Consider the following 27,984-nt stretch of genomic DNA (forward strand, 5'->3'; position numbering starts at 1 on the left):
GAAGTCCCTAACGAGGGATGAGTTTCAACCCTAGTGGCCCTCGGTTTTAAGAGGGCGTCTCAACCCAATGGACCTGGGACATTCATGACGACTGTGGTTGTTAGTAGGTTCAGTTATACTTACAGTAAACGGGCGGGGGTGAAGAAAGACAAACAGGCGGGCGAAACAAAAAGGGATAATGTGTCAACTAAAACAAAGGGGGGAAAAAGGGGAATGAATGGGCCTAAAAATGGGGCCCAGCATAGGGACGGAAGAGCCCGCTAAAGTACGACCAGTGAGAACAACACTAAAGATGGGCACGCTCAACATCAAGGGGCTTAACTTCCCTACCAAGAGGTCCCTGGTGACAAGGGAATTCGATAGGGCTGCCCTGGATGTCCGCTTAATACAAGAAACTAGGCTCAAATCAGGGGAGGAGAAACCATTGAGGCGGAGAGGGGAGGGACAAACATTCTGCCCGTCTGCAGATCATAAAAGGGGAGTGGGCCTCATACTGTACAAGCGAATCAGATTAAACAACCCAGTAGTGAAGGTATCAATGGAAGGTATACTCCTAGCGGTTCAGGGTGAATGGGAAGCCACTCAGACCACCTTTGCGCCCAATCAAGGTCATGGGGCATTCAACGAGAAAGCCTTGTCCACTATAATGGGAAGTAATAGAGGCCCAGTGGTGATAGGGGAAGATTTTAACACTTGGGCTGATCCACAAATAGATGGGTAGTCATCAGTGGTGGTAACCAAAAGCTACTTCAGGGAGGAAGCCAGAAAGTTCCTAACCACCCTCAACATGGAAGGCCTGGTGGATGTCTGGAGATCTTTTAACCCGGACATGAAGGGATGTACATTCAAGTCAGACGTCCATGATACATTCACGAGAATGTACTATTTATTGGTCAAGAAAGAAACCAGACCTATAATTAATGATTGCGCTATCCGCCCCATAGGCTGGTCGGACCACGATATGGTCACAGCATCGATGGAAATGGAAGGGCTAAACCACCGAGACTCCAGATGGAGGTGCAACGACCTGGAAGGACAAACTCTACGCCCAGCAACTAAAGGCCACAATAGAAGAATATTTTCAGATAAACAATAATGGGGAATTGAACATTACCATGGTATGGGAAGCTGGGAAAGCAGTATGGAAAGGTCATTTGATGAGGTAAGGAGCTAAGCCTAAAAGGGAGTGGAGGCTACAGGAGGACAAATTGAGGGAGGAAATCACAAAGCTCGAGGGGAATCTACATGCCCAAGGGTCCTATCGCAAAGACCACTTAGAAACTCTCATACAAAGGAGGGAGTAGCTTAAAGCACTCGTAAAGGGAGACATAATAAGAAAACTAAAGCTATTAAAGCAAAAATTCTACAAAAAGGGCGATAAAGCGGACAAAATTCTAGCCGCTAGATTGAGAGGTCAAAGAGCAGAAAGATGGGTCGAAGGAGTTAAAACGGAGGAGGGGGGGGTGGGCACAATCCTCAGAGGAAATGGCCAACCAATTTGCCAAATACTATAACAACCTATACACTACAGAGGGAAACTGGCCCGAAAAGGAAATGGGAGAATACATTGTGAGGGCGGGACTCACACACTTAAAGGGCTCAGAGCAGACTCTACTGGATTCTGCCATAACCCCAGAGGAAGTGAAAGCAGCAATAAAGAGGATCCCCAAGGGAGGGGCCTCCGGAGAGGACAGTTATGGAATGGGATTCTGCAAGCACTTTACTGAAACCCTGTCCCCCACCTAGCTAGCCTATTTAATTCTATACGAGAATCTAGCCATTCACCCCCATCATTTTCGGAGGCGCACATAGTAGTAATTCCCAAGGAAGGAAAAGACCCTGCATGCTGTAAATCCTACTGACCGATCTGTTGAACACAGATGCCAAGAGTCCTAGCCAAATATATGGAAGAGATAATGCCTCACCTGATCCACTCTGATCAGGTGGGCTTCATAAAAGGCAGACAAGGAGCGGACGCCATGCGGAAAACCTTGGACATCATGGAGCACTCCAGGCGACTAGGCGGGGACCAAGCGCTTCTCAGCATGGACTCTGAGAAAGCGTTTGATAGGGTGGAGTGGTGCTTCCTATGGGCCAGGAACATGCGCTTCGGAGAACGATTCATATGCGGGATACAGGCTCTGTATAAAGCCCAATAGGGAAAAATGGCAGTGAATAACATAATCGGGGAAGCAAACACAAACAAGGGGATTATGGTGGGTGAAACAGAATACAAACTGGCTATGTTCGCTGATGACATACTACTGTACCTGCAGACCCCCAGACCGCCATACCAAGGGTGCTACAGACAATACAAGAATTTGGCAAATGGGCCGGGCTAAAAGTTAATGTGGAAAAATCAACACTCTTCCCGTACAAGACACCCAACCACTCATGCGCTAGAAATGCGACTTCATCGGGAATACAGACGACATATCAAACCCTAAAATACCTAGGAATCGACAACACGAAAGAGACAAAGGAGTTATACGAGGCAAATCTCCTGCTGCTACTATCAGAAATAGCCAAGGACCTGGAGAGAAGCTAACAATATCCTGGCTGGGCCGTCTGAATGCCATACAAATGGTAGTACTCCCCAAAATGATCTACCATTACCAGATGATTCCAATCGGTATACCACAAACCCACTTCACAGACATGAAAGCCATGATCCTTAAATTTTTATGGCAGGGGAAAAAACAGCGGATAGCCTATAATCCCCTACTCCGACCAAAAGATGAACAGGGCTCCCGGACCTATACTTACTATCGAGCAGCCCAGTTCAGGGCCCTAGTGCCACACCTGAGAGGAGATAAACAAAAACAATGGGTTGCCATCGAAAACCACCTGCTAAGGTCAGTAACACTCGGCGAATGGCTCTGGGCACCAAAGAAGACCTTCTCCAAAAGCGTAATTAATCACTTTGCGATGGGAGTACTCCTGCAGCTATGGTGGAACAAGGGAGACATGAAGGGACTCATGACATGTCCATCCCTGATGAGTTGTATATGGGGCCCCCCCATATCAGAAATGAAATCCAAGATCCTCAGCGCTACCAAAGATGGTATGAGGCAGGGCTGGAAAGAGTGGGACAAGTCATTTTTGCTTTGCTTACTTCATCGACGTGATGATATTATTTTGATTTGCCTCAGCGCCATTCCCAGATGGCCGCCCGGCAACTATAGGCACTACTCCTACTGTGCCTGGACCCTCCTGGACCCGCCTACACTCCCATTGGCCACCCACTGCTACTTCTGGGCCAATAGCAGACCGGGCGGAGTAAGCCGGCTTCTGCTCGAAGGCCTGCTCCAAGGCTGTATTCCTGTCCCAGCCTTTCTTTGCCGTCGGCTGAAAACTCTGCTGGATTCTGGGCCGGGCAATAAACTATACGGTACTGTTCAATTCCGTGCTACAACACTCTCCCTTAGTCCGCTCCCATCTGGTGTCTCAATCCCCCCCTCTAATACTACCTGTCTAAATGCAAGCCCCTCATCCGCCTATACAGCCCTATATTGCATTGCAACAGAATCACATGCACTCGCATGTACCCGATCAACTATCAATAGACTCGTAACCCTACGGCCAGCTCGCCGTGCACTGCAGTCTTCCTGCACCCGTATCTATCTATAATTAAACACACCAACACTGCTGTCTGCCTTCCGAATACTCAATGAATCACTGTGGACTCAGAATGCTACAACGTGTGCCCCAAATGCAGTGCTCACTGATGAAATTACTTTAAACTGTGCCCATATACCGTTTCACAACCCTACGAATGTATACCTATTTTGATCCCGCTAGAATAACAGCTTGATGTATATTTAGCAGTTGTACTCAACGATGCGTTTACCTCGTCACCTGAAAGACTTGGGACCATGCCGTTTCACATAAATGTAGCCACCTGATGCTTACCGCAGACAATGTTGATTCCGCCTAATGTGTGCGCCCTAGCCAAGGTTGACCACATTCATTGTGTGCACACTAGCCAATCTTTCTTGCTTATGCTCATTGTGTGTATTTTAGCCACCGTTGACACTGTTTAATGTGTGCACCTTAGCTACTGCTTATCCGTTCATTGGTGTGCAGCTTAGCTAATGTTGATTCTGTTTAATGTGTGTACCCTAGCCACTGCTGATCCGTACACTATGTGCATCTTACCCAATGCTGATCCCGTTTATCCTGTGCACCTGCAGTCACGCTGCACTTAGTAGCTACCTGCTTTGCCAATTGATTGCTAGCCAATTGCTATTTGACTACTACATTCTGTACCTAGCTGCCCTGCCCTTTGTGTACCACCTAGCTATCTATGCAGTATCTAGTAGCCACCTGCCCTCCTTTTGATTGTCGCATACACAACCCTGATCAGCCTTGCCATTTGATTTCCACAGCCCACTTACGGCCAACAAAATGTATCTACCAGGCATCTACTCGGTACTGCTGAGAGTAATTTTTCACCTCACCAATTCTTCCAGCTCTCCCAGCTTTACCTCTAGCTCGGCCTCCATAGGCACCACTCCATCACCCCCCATTATGCCCTACATCACAACCACTCTGCCCCACCCCTCATTAGCATGTATCCTCTCTGCGAGAAATACCAGACTACGTGCCAGACTACCTAAACTATACGAGCCTCGAGCCAGGGACGCCATCCAGTCTAAACTAACCGCTCCCCAACTATGCATACGATCACTCGCACCAACCCTCCTTTGGAAAGACCCAAGCATAGCCCAACCAATATTACGACCAAGCACAAGGCTCACAACACAGGCTCCATTCCTACCCACACCAAAATTACTGGCCCTAATCAATGCGCGCTCTATAGTAGCCCATGCCACAGACAAAGCAGACCACATTCTAGCAGAAGATCTAGATTTCATAGCTATTACCGAGTCCTGGCTCCATGCAGCCGCAGGCCCAGCCCTCTCGCTAGCCATCCTCGACGACTACATCATCCTCTGAGTGGATAGAACAGAATCTAGAGGTGGTGGCCTGGCCATAATTGCCAAAACACACCTCAACATTAGACTTGACTCCTGCAACCACCTCCCATCATGTGAATCACTCACAGCTAAGCTGCCTACTGCCAATTCCCAAACTATATCCATTCACTTATTCTACAGACCTCCTGGACCCTTAGGTTCTTTCGAGGAAGACCTCACCACCATCCTCACCAATAACCTAAAAATACCTCCCAGAGCCTCCTCCTAGGGGACTTCAACTTAGGCCATAAAGACCCCAAAGACCTCCGGGCCACCCTCATCAACAATACACTGTCAGAACCTAGGCTTCACCCAAAGAGTGTCCACCCCCACCCATAACAAACGGAGAAACCTTGACTGGGTAGCAGACCATAACTGTTCGGCCTCCATCACCGCAAACTCCCCTCAACAATGGTCTGACCACCATCTCCTTTCCTTTGCCCTCAAAGCCTCAAGCTCCATCACCAATAACGTGCTAGCCTACGCCATCCCTACGAGAAGCAAGAAAAATATCACAGTGGAAAAACTGATCCCCCTCATCCTCCCGACTCTAAACCAACTCCCAGCTACCTCCAACCCCCACGACCTCGTAGGTTACAAAAAAATCATGCGCTCGGCCTTACACACTATTGCACCGCTAAAACTAAGAAAATGCAAGCCGAAAAAATACCTGAACTCCTGGTTCTCTACTCACCTTAAAGCTCTTAGATTAGAGAAACGCAAAAAGGAACAAGCCTGGAGACAATCACGCACACACAATAACAAGCTGATTCTCAATAAAATAACTTCCACTTATAAAAAAGAAATTATAGTCGCTAAACAAGAGTCTTACAACCAGAGAATAACACAAGCCAATTCTAGTATCAAAGAATTGTTCACTATCATCAAAGAGCTGGAAACACCTGTCTTAATCACAGACACATGCGTGAAAGACAAACGATGCTGCACCAGTGTCCAAAATGCCCTGTGCAACAAAGTCGCAGGCCTACAAACTAAAATTAACAAGAAAGTATCCATAACTAATTTGAATAACTCCACTAACAATGCCCCGCTGCCCACGCCCCAACACCCTATACCCAACCCACTTACCCGCTTCAGCTTTTCCAAAGTCTCCATTCTAGAAGTGGAAAAAATAATTCTCAGCCTTAAATCATCAAACTGCCAGGGTGACCCTTGCCCTTCACAAATCATTAAAGATGCGGCAAGAGACCTCTCACCGTTCATTACCAAACTCATTAACTCCTCCTTTTCTTCAGGTACCATCCCCAGCAACCTTACAGTCCTGGGTCCTCCCTCTACTTAAAAAAACCTCTCTTGACCCTTCTATACCTACCAATTACAGACCCATTACCACGCCCCATTCTTGCTCAAAATACTAGACAAGACAGCCTACCAACAAATGCAAAAATACCTCGAGCAAAACCATCTCCTGGGTATCCGGCAATCAGGCTTTAGACCCCAACATGTGACAGAAACGACCCTCATCGATCTGAAGGCTCAAATTGACACCCTGAGAGACAATGGGAAAACTGCTTTACTGCTCCTCCTGGACCTCTCTGCAGCTTTCGATCTAGTATATCACAAAATTCTATGCAACCACTTGGATTCAGCTGCCCACTTCTCCCAAGAAGCCATCGGCTGGATCGAGTCATTCCTAAGCAACAGATCTATGCGTGTCTTCTCCACCTCAGCCGCCGCCGACCCCATCCTCATCACATGTGGAGGCCCTCAGGGATCATGTGTCTCCCCCACACTGTACAACGTGTTGACTCTCTCCTTCCACAAACAGGTTAGCTCCATGGCATCCTCTACGGCATACACATGTAAGCTAATAAGAGCAGCCAAACCCTTCCTATCCATCCAGAGTTGCATCACTCTAGCCAGATCCCTTGTACTATCAACACTGGAATACTGCAACGCCCTTTACATAGGAGCCAACAAACAAATTACTAACAAAATCCAGACACTGCAAAACAATGCTCTCAGAGCAGCGTTCTGCATCCCCAAGAGAGAACATATTTCCAACATCAGGAGAACCCATGATAGGCTCACCACTACAGACAAAATCCTGCTCAAAGTAGCCTCCCTAACACACAAATGACTCAACAATATGTATACCTGTAAATTGTATAGCACTGCTTCTATCGCAACTGTTTCAACCAATGTACTCACTAATTACTGCACAGCATTGTAACTAGGCTGAGAACCTTGTTGCTCCTGCGCCCTCTTATCCTCGGGTCTGGCGCGCAATATAAATGAATAAACATAAACATTAAAGCTAATGGATGTGGAACTATCCAAGACTTGCAATCAGGCTGGCAAACCGGACCCGTGGGAGTGTTGTTATTACAACTAAAAGGGGCTCTGCTGACCTCAAAGTGGAAGGAGAAACTCCAGAGAGACCTCACGCCATTTGAGAAAATACTAAGTGAATCCCTCCAAACCAAGGGCCTCATCTCACAGCTGTATACATCCCTGCTAAACGCGAGAGGAAACCGAATTGACGGCCTTAAAAAAAAAAAATGGGAAAAGGACATGGGCCCCATGATGTCGGACCGCCTATGGTCCCAAATCTGCAGATCAGCATACAAAACCTCAATCTCAGCCCAATATAAACTCCACAGAATAAAATTGCTGCACAGGTGGCAGCACAACCCCAAAAGACTCTCCAAAATGTTTGATCAAACAAGCCCCCAATGTTGGAGAGGATGCAGCGCCCAGGCTGACTACTGGCATATGTGGTGGTCATGCCCAAAAGCCCTAGCATATTGGAAAGAGGTGCTGGCCTGGATCAAAAAGGTGGATAGAATTTCCTGAGAGAGCATCCCCAGACTAGTACTATTCGGCTTGGAGAAGCAGGAAGATCGGTGGAAACGGGTCTCCCATATGATACTTCTTGCTACTCGCAGCAAGGGCCTGTATCACCATAAGCTGGAAATTGGAGACCCTCACATCGGAATCAACCTGGGCCAGGAAAGCCAGAGATCTCTATGAAATGGAGAACATCACAGGCGCCCTCCACGAAATAACCCCGAGTAGAGAAATAGAGTGGGCCCCCTTCCTCAAAGCCTACAAATGACTGGAGATGAACTCGGCGAGACCATGCCCCAAAGAAAGGAAAGGAACTGCCCTGATGACGGACACCCAAGACTTGTTCTGTCTCTAAGGGGGGAGAGGGAAGGGGGCGGGAGTTCTAGTTTAAACAAAAAAATAATTTGAAAAATGTTCTTTTTCAAACCCTTGCAATGCAAATACATGTAGTAGACAATTGATATCTGTATGCTAAGAAGATGCTCAATAAAATAAATAAAACATAAAAAAATGCTGGACGCTGCTGCATTATCGACATTCACTTTGGGATTTCCCTTCTCTCTATTCTTATCCAGTATGTAATGCTCATCAAGACCACTACTTCGTCTGTTGGATCGTCTATAAACTTGTCATCAGTAATATCAGTCAGCCTGTACCCTTCTTCAATAACTATTACTGTTCTCCATGGTCTGCCCTCATTGTCCGTTCCTTCGAGCATCGCCATTTCCCTTCGTACTATGGCTGCTTCAAATTCTAGGGGGATAGTCTGTCCCCCCTCTTCGTCCATAGGTATCTGTGGTCTAAATAAGAATGTGTCAGGTATCCTCAGTCCTTCCCACTAAGCCAGGTAGCCATGTCAATATAATGCTGAGCCCATAAAGAAAAACCTCTGGTTCTACTGGTATACCTTGCAGGGCCACTTGCCCTGTGAATGCCAATATAAGTTCTCCCACGTTTAAATAGTGTGTTCCGGGAGTGCAACACACTATACCTTTGTCAGTAAATGAAATCATCATGTTAGGTTTTGTCATCAAATCTCTTCCCAAAATGTTAACTGGCATCTGTCGTGAATACAACAATGGAACAGACATGTCGCACTCTCCTGTAGAGACTGGTAATTAGTCAGTAAAAAGAACTTGACTCCTAGCTCCAGAGAACCCTTGAGCATTCATGGCAATTCCTGACATTGGATATTTTCCCTCTCGTATACATGAACGAGTAGCCCGAGTGTCTACTAGACAAGAAAAAGATTTGCTTCCTATCGTCACTTCAACCCTTGGTTCCTCTTGGGGGTCTGGCGTCACTGATAGTACTCAACACATCAAGTCGCCCTGTGAGCTGTCCTATTGTGGATACATGCATACCCCTCTACCTGTGAAAGGATTTCCTCCCACCACAGTGGCACCTCCTATTCTGGGTGTCAGTAATTGTCCCGTGTTTGCATACCTTTATGCCTGCATGGGGGTGTGTTGCGACTGCCCTTGCGGTGCATTCATTCGCACTTGTTGTGGTTGCTGTGCTGTTGCATTTGCGACGCTTGTGTCTGATACACTGTCTGATCTTGGGCAAACCCTTCCGTAGTTTGTGCGCTATATGGTGGAGGATAAGCTGACCCCCTCTTGAGAATTGACCATTCTGTACATTCCCTTGGTTCCCACATATGGTGCAATGTGTCCCGTCATCCCACAAGTCCAACATATAGGAGGAGCCCGCCTGACTGGTCCACCTTGTTTGAATCCTCCTTGCACATTCTGATTCTCATTCTGTGCATTCTGAAACCCACCTTGATTGTTTTGGAATCCAACCATTCCTCTATAGCCCATGCCTATTTCTTGTGGCATGAACTCATTCCCTCCTAGGTCCATTAGGCTCTGATTATTCACTTGCAGTGTACCCACTGCTTGCTGTATTCCCAACCCTTCTCCGCTTGTCAATACCGCCCCTTCTATGGCATATTTTGACCATTTCTTCTGAACTAATTTGGCTTCCTCAATTTTCCTCGCCTCATCCTTCTTGTTTTTCCCCCCTGCAATAGCCGTCAGTGATGCACTATCGTCAGCTTTATTTCAGCCGATGGCTTCGCTTCTTCATTTGCCTCTGTACTTGCTCGGGCAACCCGTGACATAAAATGTGGTAAAATAATGCCACATTTTTTTCCAATGGCTCCCTCGTTTCAAGAGTCCAATGCTCTTGAATGGCCTGAATGTAAGCAATAGGGTCCTCATCTTTTTTCATCTGTCATAATTGCACCCATATCTGATGTATCTGGATACTGAACCGTGAGAGCTCTCCAAACATCTGCTCTGCAATTATTAAATGGCGCTCCATTGTGCGCTGTGTTCTGTGCTGTCCCATTTGAATAGCCTGCTCTCCTCCATATGTCATCAGCTTTTTCCCCAAGAGTGGCTGCTAGGAGACCATTAATTTCCCCTATAGCCAATGTATTTCCTCCTGTCATTTTTACCAATAAAATCAATTTTTCCACACCCGATGGCAAACTCAGGAGTTTGCATCTTAAATTATCATTATCCATCTGTGGCCATGGAATATACTGTGGCCTTGTGCCCCCTTTTTCCAATAAGGGAAACTGCGTAAACCCTAATACGCAATCAGCTCCCATCGTCTGCCTTTCCATGGTAGGGACAATTGTCCCTGTCCGTCTACTTGTCGGTAATTACCTTAACTTGTTCACACTTAGAATTCTGAACCCTAGCTTGCGTCGCATCTAGATAGAAATGTGAATGTCAGCATGTACCGCACCTAGATGGAATCCCACAATTGCAAGGACAGCAATGCCAACTAACCAACCAACTAACAACTTCACAACAATGCAACAACAAAACAAGCCACACATAGACTTGCACAACAGCACACAATGGCTACCGACCGTAAAACACCCCAAGCCCAGCCAACAGACCCACCGGGCTGAGGCTGCCAACAGCACATCGCTGCTCTCTTGCACTTTTCCAGCTTATTCCCACTAACCCACCCCCGTCTCCTCCCCTTTTCAGAGCCGCCAGGAGACCACTTAGGTGCTGATAGTGCGCGGTACAAATGTCCTTTAACATTTACATTAACATATGGTGGCAATTCTCCTTTCTCACTAGACGATCATGCTCTGGGATATTCTGGTTATGTTATGGGATCTGGCGTCCTTTCCTTAGGTTGCTCTAGATCGGACCATCTTACCTCCTTATGCGCCTGTAGGCTTCCTTCATGGGCACATGCACCTCCTCCCTCTTCGCCACAGAAGGATTTGCTCTCCTCATCTGACATGTCTAATCCCCAACTAGTGTGACTCTGGTCTCCTTCACCCTTATGTAGGTTCAGTCTGCTCAAGGATAAGGCTTTGTGGTCGAGGCTGAACAGATTTTCTCCTTCGTCTCGTTATTGAAATACTAAGGATTGATCTCCCTTCCCTCGGCTAGGCGATTTGTTACTTTCCTTTAAATCTTGATAGGATTTATCGATCCTGTCTCTGATACTTCCCATATCAAAGTTCTCTTCGTTGAGTGCTACTCCAGATGCCCCTGACCTTGCTCCTTTTAACTGAAGGAACTCTTCCATTCTGTCCCATCGTATTGCTGGCTTGGCCCCATTAGCTCTTTTTAATATCAAGCTCCCACTGTCTTCTCTTACGTTCTAACTCATCTACTTCTCTATGCTTTCTTGTCTCCCTTCTAATTCTCTCCTCCTCTTGTCTTTGTTCTTTTCTCCTTACGTCTGCTTTCCTTTCTTCCTCTTCTCTTCGACTCTGTATTCTTGTCTCTTAATTTTTGTGTTTCCTCTTCCTTTCTCGTTTGTCCCTATCTTCTATGGTTCTCTGCCTGTTGTCCCACAGTCTTTCCTCTTCTGCCTGTTCCTGTTTTTTCTCTTGCTTCTCTTGATACATCTTTTCTCGTCACTCTCTGCTCTTTAATTTGTGCTCATCTTCCTTCAATCTTTTTTCTCGTTCCCTGTCTTTTCTATCCTGTTCGTCTTGATCTTCTCTTTGCCTTACTTTCTCGATGCTTTTCCCACCTAGCTTGCGTAATATCCATCCTCCCATCCATTCGTTCTGCACAAGCGTTACCTCGTCAGCTTTATCTTTCTCTCCTTTCCATCTCTTAATCTCTCATTCTATTTCTGTCGATACATTGGATCGCACACTTTTCTCTAACTTGTTTTGTATGATCTTCAAGATCTCTTCTTTTCTCGTACTCTCCTCTGGACTATCGTCACTGCTATAAGTGGGCGTTTCATATACCGGAATACTATGCCCCGTCGCCGCTTTCTGTTCCTTTAAAAGATACAACCCTACTTCTTCCGCGCTAGTGTTTTTCACTTTTGGCGAGGTAAGGGGAGCTGAGGGCTCAACACTTTGCTCCTTACACTGCTTAAGCATCCACTCTTCGGGTGGCGGATCTTCCCTATCTTCCTGATAGATTTTCCAAAGCCCTAAAATAGCTAGCCTTTTCTCCAATGTCTTCCCCAGTGTACTCAGCGTGAATGTTCACGTGTATGTGGTCATGTGCTGCAATACTGCTTTTGACAATGATTCCCCTTGTGGCCACTGCATGAACATCTTATCTGCCTGCCTTTTACCCATTCCGCACTATACTGTTTGAGCTTGGGCATGTGCTTTGGCATGGTCTTCCATAAATTCATCAGAGGAGTGTCCCCCATTGTGACGAGTCTCAATTGATTGTCAATACTTACCAGACTTTATAAAGTACTTTCACCACTTTTAAAACAACAAATAAAAGCGCGCTCCAACAATTGCCGCTCAAACCTCTATTTTTTCAATGATCTCAGTCTACCCCTGGATTGCCTAGATAGTATAACTCCTTGACTTTATCTCAATTCTTTCACAACATATATCACTCCAACTCCTTTTCTTCACACAAATACACAGACAGAGTAGTCGACTTTGCACATAAAAACCACAGTGATCACCCATTTTCCTCTCGCCTCTAATTAATACTCTGATCAGATCTTAGCTCATCTCCTTATGTGAAGCTGTTCACACGTGTTCTAGTGACCCCCGCTGAGACAACCTCTTCTGGACCCTCTTGGGTCAGGCTTCTAGGCGCTATCTCGATCCCTATCTTCACACAATATTTCCTGTTACTCCTGTTACTTTACAATTATCAGAACCCTGTCCCCTTAGTTTGCCATTCCCCTCAATCTACTCACCATTCGCTCATTTCACTCAAGGCACTCGGTATCGTCTCCTCCTCCAGACGACCACTTTGGCCTTCCGTCCGCAAAGCGCCTGTGGAAACCAGCTAGGGATTTCGTCAGAGTGACCCTTCCCACCATCTCGATTCGTCTTGCAAGATTTCTATTCGCACGCTCTCCACAGAAAACCATGCAATCTTCCGGCTAGATGTCGGAGAATGTCCGATCGTCCGAAATACTGGAGTTTAACAGATCGATGGGTCTTAAACCATCCTGTCACTGCTAACACATGAGCTTATGGCCCTTAAATAAGTAGCATATCACGCAATAGATGGGATGCAGAGTAACTCTTACACCAAATAATCAAACCAGCTCAGGAAGAAGGCAAAGTTGTTTTACTGTTTTAATATCAATTATCTAAAACGGGGAGTTAAAACGGACATCGCACAGTAATATCTTTCTCAAAGCATTTCATAGGAAATATTTTTATAGTAAAAACATCATACGTGACATCGTACTACGTGGCAAATAAGAAAAACCTATGGGGGGTTGTGATAGGCTCAAGGGGAACATCTAAGTATACTTTCTATAGGGGATCGGGTTGTGATTGGGTCTCTACAGTCAGGTGGATAACTTATGCCCACGTGGATAACTTATGCCCACCCCTACTGCAAGGCATCTGTGACTCTTATTAGATACATGGTATATAATTGGCTCTCAACCTAGATGGCCCTTCATTATATGGCCTTCTATAATTGGTTGGCACGCTCATGCCCTTCTGGAACATTTGGCTCACTAGCAGCATGTAAGCTAGTACCCCAGGTGTCGGTGGGTGGATTTAACCTTGTCTTCCCCACCCAATTAGCCCAAAATCTCATCACCCATACCTTCTGCCATGCAGATTTGCCTATGAACTTTGCCTTGCAATTTATTCTCATCCCTGGGAATATATGGGAGTGTGAGCATGCGCTATCTTATGTCTGGAGCTGCATACCCAACTTCTATTTCCATCCATAGCCCACGTGACCGGAGACCGCAATTCGGCCCATTTTCTAGCATTTAATTGTCTTAAATGAATACAACTTGGCAGTCATGGTGTTCTTTCTTTGCACCTTAACAAGGGATGACTCAGCCTCTCACATTCACTGTTCTTCAAGGATAGATAACCAGTTCTTGGCTACTGCAGCCTTTGACACCAGACCAGACAGCCTGTCTTGGTCCTTCCACAATTGCAGCTGCTTGCTTGCTGCGACACCGCATTCAGCCATCTTCTCCATGGGCTTGAGCTTACTAAAGTTGATACCGATGTCCAGATTCTATATAATGGCGGCACCGCCTGCATTCTATTCACTACATATAACTAGCTTCTATGATCTACTTGCATTGCTGCATCTGTACAGTTATTAAACGGCTTGCATTTTCTGCTGTGCTCTTCACAAGTGCAATCTTCACTTCACATATGAAAGTTTACTCGATTCTTTACGTCATTACATTCTATAAGATCTATACATTCGCTTCTTCAGCCCCTCTTCTCACGCTCATCTCTTTTGACGTCACCAACTTCTCTTTCTCTCCTCTTCATATTTCTTCAGGGACCTCCTCCAGGAGACTATCAGCTCTCCGGGGATACATCAGATAGGGTTTTCTTAGTGGATACCTTTTCTCGAAGACTCTCCGCGGGCTAGTCAGTTACTGGTGTCAAGCACGGCATGACTTCTGGCTTTCAGCATATAGGCGTGAAGGTGGCAGGACATCCTGCAGGGGCACTCGGCTACCCCTCTACACTAGTGAGTAGGTAGAATGATTTGAGGGTTGTTGGTTGGTTCAAGAATTGTTGTCACCCTCGCGCTCAGTCAGGTTCAAGCACTCCCTACCCACAGGATACACCTGAATACATTACCATGGCCCTCCACAGTTACATCCAGATTCCACACAAAGTTTACCGCATTGGTCATCCTCAGCCATAATGGGAACTTTGTTCCGTCACCTCACATACCATACCCGTTGCTGCTCTTATTCTTTTCTTGCTTCGTGCGCCTGATTGAGATTGCTTTAAAATCATGATGGTAGTAGCGCTTGACCCCTCCATTAAATAGAAATAGCAATAGAAATTATGCAGGTTTGCATCGGGAGCCAGTTCGATGAGGGTCGGGGTGATGTGGTTGAACTTGACAACTCTATTGAGTCAAGCTGTAGTATGCAGTACACATCACAGGGGAGGCAGGGTGGTAGCCGGAAGGCCTTGCAAAAGAGCATGTCACCACCACCACCCAGGTTGGAGAGGAGCAAGGCTTGGACAGCAGATCTGAAGTGGTTTTCTGGGATGAAGGGCTTGTTTTTCCACAGGAGTGAAAGTTGATACCGGGCTGTTTGTGTCTTTCTTGCTATGTGCTACTTGAAGGAGAGGTGTCTGTTGATGTGGAACCCAAGGGACTTTGAGCAGGTGGCCCACTCAGGTGTGATGCCCTTGAGGTTCATAGCAGAGAGCCGGGTCTAATGTCAGGGCGTTTGGGGTTTCACAGGGCATGATCTATTTTAGTGCATGTTTTCTCCTCTTTAGACAATGTGTGTCTGATTCAAGCTCTAACCACAAAAGAAGCCTATAATATATGCTTCATTTGTTCTTCTCACAGCTTCAGACTCTTTAGCCAATCAGCAAGTTTGAAATGTAGAATTGATACCTGCATACTAAGGTTTGGTTGGTAATGTCCTGATAGCCTGAGCACTCTGTCCTCTGAAATGTAAGCAGGTGCACTACATGGAGCCTCTTCCATTTCACTGATGGGATTGTGCCAGGCGAGGGTCGAGTGTGGCTGCCATGCCACAAAAGGAAGCCACGATGTGCAGAGAGTAGAGGCAGGCAGGTCACGGCATGGCAAGGAAGGGGAAAAAGTGGGTCACAAGGGAGGTCCATGGGTGGGTACCTACATAGGTGGCAGCGGGATGAGTTTGAGAGAAATGGAGACACGCACTGCAAGGTGCCAGCAGTCAGGAGTGAATGTGGTCTTATCCTGGCGAACGCAGCCTGCGCTTTACTGCTTCCGATTGGCTGGTGCCATAGACCACGGTGCTAATGCAGGCTTTATCCTCCTGTAAAGGCTGCATTCTATGCTTTCCTTTTTGATGTGTACACATTGGGCTCTGGTTAAGGAGATGGGGACAAGCTGTGGTAGGAATCACTGGGTAAGGCTGCCCACCCTCTCTCTTGCACAAGCTCTAATAGGGTTGGTTCCCTTACCACCTGGCTCTATTCAGTCCTGGGTGACTTTTGCTCTTGTTGGAGGTCCTCTCCTTTGGCTCGGGACCAGTTGGGAGGAGGTCACCTACTATTCAAGAGTTCCCTCTGGTACAGGATCTAATGCTTCAGTAGTTCCTGCCTGCGTTGGGTGTTTGAAAAGAGAGTAATTTCAATCAAAGCCTTGCGCTCTTAATTTTTCCCACGAGGGGGTATTGATATAAATGTCTTCACATTCTGTCATTAGACCCAAGACAACTGCTACATGGACTCAGTCAAAAAAGGGAAGGTTGTTGATTGAGTAAACTAACTCTTATTTCTATCTTCAGATGTTGGCGACCTAGACATGGATCTACCAGCTGTTCCAGACTATACCTGTACAGATGGAAAGGTTAATATCGTGCCTTCAGAAGGACCTCCATATGAAATCACCTTTATTGAAAATGCAGATCTACGTGGACCCACTGTTCAGAGTGCCTTGCCAATTGGGGGACCCTCTGTTCCTTCATCGATGCCTGTAACAATGCCCACTGCATCTACCACCATACTAGCGGAGGAACTTACTGTTACCACCACCATGCCGGAAAAAGTATCTAGCGTTCTTACTGGCATGTCTTTAGAGGGGCTTGTGGTGAGAAACTCTGTTCCCAGTAATTCCTTCAGCAAGATGGCCTTTTTTACTGCCAGGCAAGGGTCCAATGTTACCACTGCCATGGCTATGGTGAAATACATAGCTTCGCAAAGTATGCGGAAAAGTGTGATTTCCCATAAAAGATCTCCACAGGTGCCCACAGTTGGTAATTTTGAACCTCAACTGGCACACACTAATCCTTTTCCATTGTCCTCCTTGGAAGTCCCCATAAGTACTACTATTTATACTCTGGAAGACTCTGTTCATGCAGCTGCAACTGTGGAGAAATTTCCTGTTCTAATGACTGCACCAACACAAGGATTGCTTGCATCATCTGTTGGATTCTCCATCCCCTCAGCCACATTTAAAGAAGGAGCTACAAACTCTGTAGCAGCAAATTCGGATAGCCACAGCATACGACGAAGAGCTGTGGGACAGCATAGTTCTCTGAGACTTCCAAACACTGAGGTCAACAATACTTTAAAAGCTCTTTGGGCATTGGGGGGTACATACTGGCCCCTGGAGGAGCCAATCGCACAGAATCGGAAATGTGTTGAACATTTGAGTCGAAACATGGTGTCAGAATTCAGCACCATTAAAGATCAAGGGCTAAAACATTTCATGGTGTTGGGATCTTGCGTTACAAAGAGGGAAAGTGGCCAGAATAGGAAATTTGGCCATGTCAGGAAGCACCAACGACTGCACTCCTCCCCTCATTGGAAGGACCAGGAGTTCTCATCTGTGAGAGACAAATCTGATCTCTTCAAGGTGTTTCCTCATAAGGAGGATCTTACTACTTCTCTTGAATCCACAAAGCTGCCAGTCTATAAGTTAGCGGCTGCAAGTGTTGCACCAGCAGACCATGTGAGGAAGAGGTCTCCTGTGGTTCAGCGGACTGTACCGCACCACGCACATCCCAGGTAAGCAACATCACACCTTGACTGCCTTCAGCCACATGGTCTCCCTGAATTTTGCTTGTGATTAGCTCTTCGATTGCACCCTTGTGAGATTAACCCCTCGATTGCTGCTTGTGATATTTATTCCTTGATTGCATACTTCTATTGTCTTTCTTGATTCCACCCTGTGATACTTGCCCCATTGACTGCACCCTCATAACATGTGTTTCTTGATTGCCCTCATACTATTAGCTCCTTCATTGCACCCTGGTGATTCTTTTTCTCTTGTGATACTTGCTCCCACATGACATTTACTACTTTCTTGAACCCTAATGAAATTATCTCCTTTGTTTCTGTGCATGAAGTTCCCGCCATATTTTTACCCTCCTGAGATTTGCTTGAATGCATCCCTTTTTGATATTCAGTGCTTATATTTTGCTCCTCGGCTTGACTCTTATGGTAGTTGCTTCTTGATTGTACTCCATGTGTTATTTGCTAATTGATTGCACCCTTGTTATAATCACTCCATTTATGGCACCTTGGCAGATTTGCTCCTTGAATGCACGCACCCTTGTGATATGTGGCCTTAGACTTTGCTCATGTGAAACTTGCTTATGTGATCATACTCCTATGATATTAACTCCTTCCTTGCTGGTTTATGAAATGTGTTCGCTGTATGCTGCTAGGTGACGCGCCCCATGCATCCTCTGGATAGCTGATCTTTGATTCCTTTAATTATCTGCAATTTAATGATATTTGTTTGACTGTTTCCTTGCGTGATGTGCTCCTTGCATGCATCCTCTTGAAATGTGCTGCATGTGTGCTGCTTAAGTGATTCACTGATTTGATCTTTGATTGAACCCTTATGATGTTTGCCCCTGGACCCCTCCTTTTGTGATAGCTTTTCCATTAACTGCAACTGCCGTGTTTGCGGAGTGTGCCTGCAAATTCCTGCTGTTTCTGGCATGCAGTCTGTCCTCCATTGCCATCTGAGGGAGGAGCTGCTGGAAAAAAACACTCAAAAGGGTCACCCCTACGCAGAGCATTGCAGAGTTTACGAGCATGGTTGCTGAAAAAGGGACTTAGAGGCTGTGGCTGATTCTTCCACCCGTGACCGGAAGGTGGTGCCGTCCACGCCTAAAAGGAACATCCAGCCGCTAGTTTCGGCCTTTAAGGGGTCGCGTGAAATGAGTGACCCTTCTCTACGCCCCAATCGCTCAATCCATTCAAGCGTTTTGGCTACTGCTCCTGTAACTTCAGGAGGGGAAGTGGGTGTATACCAGGGGGTGGCCGCGAGATCGAGCTTTGTGCCGGCAGTTGTGGGGGAGGAAATCTTTACCTCGTACTTGCCTCCCCCCAAATAAAACCTTGCTGAACTCTGTACTCCTATCAGGCATCCTGATGGGCAACCCCAGGAGCTGTTCAAATGATCTCGACCTGACCCCGACTATTAAAAAAAAATCTAAATCTGTGGCGGATTCGGGACCCTTGAAAGGACATTTCAAACGCCCAGGAGGTGATCCCACTACAAAATCAACTTTCACTCCCGCGTTGGGGAGAAGAATGACACTGGTGGTGTGTGTGAGGGATGGGGAATTTACCGGACAAAGCCCTCCTACACTCCGTGGAGCTTTCAACCCATGCCCCCTTACTGGCCCTTCCAATGCTCTCCCCGAAGAAGTTCCCGAGTGTGAATTTACCCCTGCTTTATATTTGGGGACGGTCGGGGGGGACCGACCAGTTATGATGACCTCTCAAACCCAGAGCTGGATCCGGATTTTCAGCAAACTCCTCAACGAATGGGAGACTGGGGATCCACGACGCTTGAGGATGGCACGGATCAGACAACCCTTACTGGCCCTGTGCCTGAATTATGTAGGGGTGAGGAAGCTCCATTAATATTGAGCTGTGCCACTCTGTAAAATGGGCAACTTTGCCATCTTGCTACTGTTGGATCTATCCGCAGCTTTTGACTTAGTTGACCACCAAATTCTCACCCAACACCTTTCCGAGGCTTCCGCATTCTCACAGAATGCCACCAATCCTTCTTGTCCGATAGGTCGACTAGGGTCTTCGCACCTGCAGCTGACCCTGTCCCAATCCAATGTGGAGTACCCCAAGGATCCTGTATTTCCCCCACGCTTTATGACATCTTTACCAAGCTCCTCTTTGACCGACTCGATGAACTGGGTGTCACATATACCAATTACATGGACGACACCCAGGTCCTCATCACACTCACTGGGAGCTATGCGAAAGATGCTGCAAAACTTAATGAAATCTAACTTAAAATTCAAGCAAGGATGGCCACCCACAGCCTCTGCTTGAACGACGACAAGACGGAATTGCTCATCGTAGGATCACATGCACGTTTTAACAAACTCGACCCTAGGTACCAATCATTTACCATTGATGGCAATATCATAAAAGTCTCAAAAGAAGTCAAAACACTGGGCGTGTATCTTGATTCCACACTACCGCTCAAAAAAACGAATAAACGCCACTATCTCATCCACGGTCTATACTAATAAACACATTAATGCATGTAGGCCATTTCCTTCAACCACTAGCTGCCTCACACTGTAGAGCATTGATACTGTCCAGATTAGACTACTGCAATACTCTCTTCCTGGGCTCCACGAATCGCAACCTAAACAGACTTCAGGTCTTGCAGAACAATGCCCTTACATGTGCCCTTAACCTTCCTCACAAGGCCCACATCTCTACCTTCAGTAAGGAAGTTCACTGGCTCCCTATCCATGATAGAATCAAACTAAGATTGCTTGTCATCACACACAAATGCCTCTCACTGACTGCCCCATGTTACCTATTGGACAAATTCTCCAGACACAGCTCATCCAGACCCACCAGATCCTTTTGGATACACCAACTGAACATTCCCAAATTCAATCTGAAAAAAGCAGGGGCATCCAGTTTCCCTGTGCTAGCAGGGAAATGCTGGAACACACTTCCCATGATGATCAGGGCCAAAGAGGTGAAAACATGGCTCACATCTCAGTAGGAATACAATACTTACATGCATGTACTGCAATCTGTAACCGGTCCTCATGCTACTGTCATGGGCACAGAGCAAGGATCACAAGCTCCATCACATAAAGGGTCCAGTTGGACCCAGTCCTGGCGCCTTTGGTGCCAGGCTCATGAGAAAGTGTGCTCTGGACACTTTTATTCTGGTGCACATGCCATTTCCTCCTCTGCAGGGCCTCCACGTGCATCCAGGTCGGGCGTGGGAATACATTGGGCTGCACGTGCAGCCGCTTCTGGCAGTGGCAGAGTGGGGCCACAAGGCAGAGCAAAGAGTCGGGGCTGGGACCAGGCTATTTAAGCTTGCCCCGCCTGCATGCAAGCGCTTCGCGTTATTCTGCTTATAGCAGCGTAATGCTCCCTGCAGCGCATTTTACCTGATTCCAGCAATACCATCACCTGAAGCGCATCTTACCTGATTTCAGCAGCAACCGTAGTCTGAGCGCATCCTTACCTGATTCCAGCAGCCAGCGCAGTCGGAGCACATCCTTACCTGATCCCGGTTTCCAACACTCACTCGGGAAGGCCCATCTTCAGCCAGCATCCTTGCGGATCAGGCATCCATCACCCGCAAGCAGATCTTCGGATAGCAGCAGTCCTGTCTGACTTCGCCAGATCATTCCTGCAAGAGAAAAGGACAAACAAGGTAAGAAACAACATAAAGACTTTACGCTAAGGTCATGCGCAACACAATCTTCGCGCTTAACCTTTGAACCAAACTTAACTTATCACCTAATGGGACCTCGTAAAACTCCTCAGGCCTCGATTGAGGCTCGCTCCCAGCACCGGAATTCTGCTGGGCCTCTCATCACCTATTGAGGAGAAGGAAAGACATTACAAGGGATATGGACAATTATCACAGAAAACAGACATTACAAAAGAATACAAACAATCATTGTTGAAGAACACTTACCTTTGAAGTGGCTCAGCCACAGCCGGTCTGGGCTGCCACGCACATAGACCAGTGAAGAAACTAGGTCTATCTAAGGCACCCCTGCAGTGAGAAGCAGGACGGAGAGCTCACCATCATAAATAAACAGGTGAGCCTATATGGGTAGGTGCATGCTCACCACATTCTGGGAAGAAGGGTTCAAGGGGAAACCACAGTCCTATCACAGCATTCTTATAGTCTCTCATATTCTCGCAGGGACAGTACCAACAACCAGCGCAGCCCACAACACAGTAGCAGGGGAAGAAGCCTGACCCAGGGGAGCCAGTTCCAGGGAGGGCTGCAACCATGCCCAAATGTCCCTGCAGCGACCAGGTGAGCGTAACAGCTACCTACTGTATTATCCTTTTATGTATTTCGTATGTGCAACCTTCTGTAACCTATGTTGCTCCTCAAGTCTAATGCCCTAGTTACCCCAGGGTTTGGATGTGCTATATAAATAAAAAACTAAACTAAACCCGAATGACGGTGCCTCCCCTGATTTGATTAGTGAAGTTTGTATGGGTGTGGAAGCCCCTTCAACACTTGTAGTAAGTCCCCCACAAGACACCCCAAGTCTGATCCCTTGTTCAGTCAGCAAGGCCCATGGACGCCTAGAGATGTGTACCTTGAGAGATCTCACAGAAGACAGCTCTGCTGACTCCCGGATGCCAGCCAAACAGAGAAGAAGTGCGTTCCACTCAGAAGAATCTTTGATTCTTCTGTGAGAAATACCAGCTACCCATTCCATGCCTGGCCCTTCAAAGGGATCGCCAAATCAAGAGGAGCTTAAAAGAGTGTCTGGCCGGGGCAACCTTGCTATTAGATGGAATAAGTCCATTGAAGACTGAGTCCGACTCGTTGTCGGACGCCTCAAGTGTCCTTGAAACCAGGCTCCCCTCCCACCAAAGAGCGTCTTGGAATATCCTATTAACCAAACCCCAAACTTTATCTGCTAAAACATCAGAGGGGGCCAGGGGTCCTGACTGGCTGACTCGGCTGCAATCATCTATTCTTTCATCTGTTACTATCGTGCTGAGCCCAGAACTGAAGCTCTACGGGAACCTGAATGACAATTCTAAGGACTTGAATACTTTGATGGCATTAATGTGCACTAAGATTACACATGTGGTGGAGGCTTTCATAACTGCCATTAAGGAAAAAAGCTCCAGAGAAAAAGAGCTGGAAGGTGTGATTCTAAAGACATTGATTAACCTAACCCAAGAAGCCCGGACGGAGATTATCTTTTTAGAAGGCGTTTGAGATATTGTGCAATGTTTACATTGTCCGGAATCTAGCAAGGAAAAGATAACCCAGAACCCCAACGCCCATGCAGCATTGACTCCAACCGTGGCTCAAAATCCATCTACAAGCCAGGTGGATACTCTTGGAAATGTGCCTCTCAAGGAGTTTAGGCCTCAATGTCACCTCGAGATGGTCTTTGTAACTGTCAGGGATGGCCCTCTATTAAGAGTGGCACAGGACACCCAGAAAGGGTTTGGGTGGTTGTGCCAAATAAAGTGGACAGACAAGAACACACACAGCGGCAAGGAAAGAGAACGAAGAGTAGGCAAGAGTAGCAAGGGAAAAGATACAGAATGAATACCCTCTTGGGGTTTATGCAGATATAGGAAAAGAGTATTCCACGAACCTTGGAAATACTCTTGCCTTCTGCACAGTTTGCTATAACGGAGGCCCACGCTGTTTGCTCATGACTTGGAACAGCAGCTCTGGGTGTCTGTAATGTAGAAACGAGACAAGGGAAGGGGCAGAGGTTGACTGATGGGAACCAAGAGTCAAGCTCTGTACAAAAGGGTCTACAAACAGTACAAGAGAAGATACTACAGACAAATCCAGGGAAGGAGGTGATAGCAAACTAGCAGAAGGAAATGAAGGGAAAGTCGTGTAACAGGATAGGATAGCAGAGAACAGTAAGGAACAAGGTTGAGAGCTCAGAGGAGCAGGAAAGCAATGAGTAAGCCCACAGGAGTGGGACTGTAAGGTAGAAAGCCCAGAGGAAAAGGGCTTAGGGCAGCAGAGTAAAGCAGACTGCACGGCAAGGATCCCAAAAAGGGCCAGGCAGTAAGGAGTGAACCCTGAGGGACAGGGCCGCTGAACGTAGAAGGTAGCAGAGGACTGTAGAGGGCTGCTAGGCCGAGAACCCAGCGGAAAAGGTAGGTAGTAGGCAGCGGAGCGTGATAAGCTGCAAAGTAGGAAGGCCCAGAGGACAAGGGCTGTAGGTAGCCAGAGTGAGGTAGGCTGCAGAGCAGGGAGCCCAGAGGACAAGGGCTAAGGCAGCCGGAGTGAGGCAGGCTGCAGAGCAGGGAGCCCAGAAGACAAGGGCTGGAGGCAGCCGGAGTGAGGCAGGCTGCAGAGCAGGGAGCCCAGAGGACAAGGGCTGAGGCTGGAAGGCAGCAGAGCGTGATCGGCTGGAAGGCAGCAGAGCGTGATCGGCTGCAATGTGGAGAGCCCGGCAGGGCAAGGGCGGAGGCTGGAAGGCAGCAGAGCGTGATCGGCTGCAATGTGGAGAGCCCGGCAGGGCAAGGGCGGAGGCTGTAAGGAAGCAGAGCGTGATCGGCTGCAATGTGGAGAGCCCGGCAGGGCAAGGGCGGAGGCTGTAAGGCAGCAGAGCGTGATCGGCTGCAATGTGGAGAGCCCGGCAGGGCAAGGGCGGAGGCTGGAAGGCAGCAGAGCGTGATCAGCTGCAGTGTGGAGAGCCCAGAGGAGCAGGGCTGTGAGGCAGGGAGCCTGGAAGGCTATGGCTGGAGGCAGCAGGGTGGAGCAAGCAACAAGGCAGGGTCCCAGCAGGAGTGAAGGTAAACAGCATACAAGATCCGTAGGAAGACGCAAAAGGTGGAGGAAGGACTCTCATATGCAAGAGGCTGAGCCACTGCAGGCAGCAGCCTTTATACTGCCTAGCCCAGCACAGAGGCAGGCTAATTGGTTGCACCTGGCTAAGCACACCTGCAGGCAATCGGCCACCTCCCTTTCTGTTCCTGGGCTGGTGGAAGCAGGGCAAGTCTCTAGGGCTTCTGGGGGGTGTAGTTCCTTTGATAACCAATAGGAACAGCCAGGAATCGATGCTTGTAGCCAGGTGCATTATGGTATGCGTAGTTTGTTGGAAATAATAATAAAGCACCAAAGTCTCGCAAATGGGAAATAAAGTTCCCAAAGTAAATATAGATGGATCCAAGAGTCTGTTGTAAGTAAATGATAAATATATAGTCCAAATTGAGCGTAAATGGATGCGCCCATGGCGCAGGCATGACAGTAACCCCTATAGAGAGACTGCTTCCAGGAATACCCGAAGGAGGGCCAATACCCTTGACAAAGAAACTGTAATGATCCACCGTCCCTGGAAATTGTGGAATCAATGGAGGAAGCATTGATCCATTTCTGTTTAGGCGGAAGTGCATGCAGCGGTCTAGTGTTTCTGCCTTGAGCTTGATGCGTTTAAATATGTGCTGGAAGGTTCGCTCGTTGCGTTGCAACCCTGCGTTTCTTTTGGGTTAACATGCTATTCGAGTGTACCGTCCTGCCTTCTGCTGCGTCCCTTCATCCCTCTCCTTTGTTACCCTTCCCTGTCCCGCCTCCCTTCTTGTTTGTGTTTCCCGCTGTGTGTGGAGCATTTCCCACCCTCTGCGTTCCTTAGGGAGCGCTCATTGTGCACGCTGTGCTCCAGTGACCACTGTGGAACCGCGGTCTGGCGTAACTCCTTCCATCAGACTCTTCCTTCGGATCGGCTCGTTTGCCCTACCTGGATTGCCTTGGGTAAACTGCTTTCTGGGAGAGAGTTCCTGTTAACTTTAGCTAATTGCATTGCTTACCTCACAGATCCATATAGCTACCAACCACCTGGCTGTTGTATCTCGGAGCCAGAATCTCACTACCCTCACTCACCCAGTGCATGTTGGGAGATGTTGTTTTCTCAGTTTACCTGCACAACCCATCTGTCCGTACTTGGAGTCGTCTGGAGTCCATGTCTTCTACATCAACAGGACAATCCATCCCATTCAGGGTTTTTCAGCAAGGCTAGTCCCTGATTGTGGGGTCGGCTCACTGGGGGTCCCACTGCCGGGCTAATTGCTATTTAGGCAAGGTGGCTTCCAGACGAGCTCATCCTAAGATCCACAAAAGAAAGCTCGACTCTGCCTGGAGAGCGAGAAGAGAGTTATCTATTTAAGGATCCTCTGACAACGTGTCCACAGGTGAGGAGGAGGAAGAGGAGGAGGAGCAGGAGGAGGAGGAGGAGCGTGACAAGAATATTGTACCAGTTTGTTTACAATCAGAGCTTGAGAGAAACATGTAACATCTACAGAACAGTCAATCTTAGATTCTTTGGGAGAGGATTGCTTGTCAATAACAAATCTACCAGAAAACGAGAGAAGAGCAGAGGAATTTATTGATGAAGGGGGAGCTTTGTTGGGCCCGATGCAAGTTTCTGGGTCTCACGCAGTCTCCCAGCCAGTTGAAAAGCCAAACATGTTCCCAATCTTTGATCAAAGCAGAGTAACCCCTTCCTCTGCTACGGTGATACACAAAAAGAAAGACTGGATAAAGAAATATGCAACAATGAAAACGGGAAAGCTTGTGGTTCACAAATTTTTAAAAACGTTTTAAATCTGTCTTGGCCACTGCACTTCCCTGGCAGAGCAAACCCAATGATAGGTTCCGTTTAAACAAAAAAGCCTGCGATGTCCCGGCAAATGACATCACCGTCATAAGCAGCAGTGCAGGAATATCAACTGATTTGGACCCAGTGGAAGATCAGTTAGTGCAACTATCAACTTATGAAATTACAGATGAGGTCATTCATACAAACGTGACGTCTGTAAATGTTGCAGCACTCAATGAAGATAAAGAGAATTCCCAGAAATCTGTCGAACGAACCAACAATAGACCAGTGGAGATAACGCCACTGAGATTACCTAGTGCTTTTCAGACCCTGGAGGAAAGGAAAGCCAGGGTCAGCGGTGCAGCACTTGCCACCGTCAAGCCCCCAGTTGAGATAATGCAGACGTTGATTGAAAACTCAAGGCTAGAGTCCATCAATGCGACAACAAAATGAAAGAATCAAGATGGAAACCCCAGGGGTGCTTATGAAACATCAAAGGACTTGAAAAACACTGCCTCACAACAAAAAACAGAAGTGTGTTGAATTCCTTGGGTCACACGATTGAGCTGGAAAGAATTCTAAAAACGAATGATTGACTCATTTTAAAATATTTAACACTGTGTTTGGTCCACCATGTCCCGAAACTCAGGGTTATCGATACTGAAGATCTTTGGCTTTATAAACAGAAAGGAAACAGATCGAGTGCGGCTTTATATGAAATTAAACCTTCTGATCACATTACTTCTGGATTGCAGAGATGAACTGTGTTCCCTGGGTTTCGAGTTGCGGGACCCCGAGAATGCTTCAGATCAAAGATTCAAGGGTGGTAGCCCCTTGGAAAAAAGACATGAGCTGGAGTCGACGAAGACCAGGGTTTCGTGGAATAGAAGACCTAGCCCGGACAGATACGCCTCTGCAAACTTAGAAGATCTTGAAGAATCATCTTTTATAAGTAAGGTGAACAGACCAAAAGCAGCTCGACCCTCTGATCTAAATCACCTACAAATAACGATCAGAAAAGATGTCTCACTGACAGTCAAAAAAAGTTGCGCTATCATTTAACTGGGTTGCATGTGCCCTGGTTTTGAAGCCTCAGATATAGAGCCAAATCCGGTGACCTATTGGAACCTGGAGGATTGGCTCATGGAATACCAGAGGCTTCGCCCTCCTCTTTTAAAAACTGGACCCTGCGACTGCCAGTCTTGATATACTGTGTTTACAAGAGACTTGGTTATCGGACCTCCCTATGTTAGGGGGGTTCTCAGTTCATCAAAATGAAGCATTGAAAGGAACCCACGGCAGGCTGTCGGCTGGTCTACTAACCATAAGAAAATAAACAAATCTGGAAGTCATTGAATTCTTCAATCCAAATTCTCACATCCAGATCTTGGTCCTATCCTTTGTTGATATTGAGACTAATACGCCGAGACGCATGAAACTTCAATTTATACTGTCATCCAGTCGTAGCAGATTCCAATTTCTTCATTGATGACTTGGATAGAGCTGGTGTACCAATCAAACGCAAAGCCAGCCGTGATCTTCTGTGTGGAATATAGACTACTTAAAATAGAGCAGCCTAGAAGTAAGATGTGAAAGTGAGTGAAAAAATTGCAAAACAAAAAGAACGAATGATTGGCTTCAAACAATGGAACGTGGTGCCTTGAAACACTTGTATAGAGGTGCG

At 47.1% G+C, this 27,984-nt stretch overlaps 1 protein-coding gene across 2 annotated transcripts in view; it reads left to right on the plus strand.

Annotated features, from left to right (window-relative positions):
* The window catches only part of ASTL (astacin like metalloendopeptidase), a 952,269-nt gene that overhangs the window by 728,762 nt on the left and 195,523 nt on the right, over positions 1–27,984 (plus strand). For both annotated transcript variants that reach the window (XM_069619099.1, XM_069619100.1), the window contains one exon: positions 16,515–17,736. In XM_069619099.1, the coding sequence (XP_069475200.1) occupies positions 16,515–17,736 (1,222 nt within the window). The remainder of the gene's footprint in view (positions 1–16,514; positions 17,737–27,984) is intronic.

The sequence above is a fragment of the Ambystoma mexicanum genome, chromosome 10 (genome assembly GCF_040938575.1).
Source record: "Ambystoma mexicanum isolate Mex_15411 chromosome 10, UKY_AmexF1_1, whole genome shotgun sequence".
Taxonomy (NCBI): Eukaryota; Metazoa; Chordata; class Amphibia; order Caudata; family Ambystomatidae; genus Ambystoma; species Ambystoma mexicanum.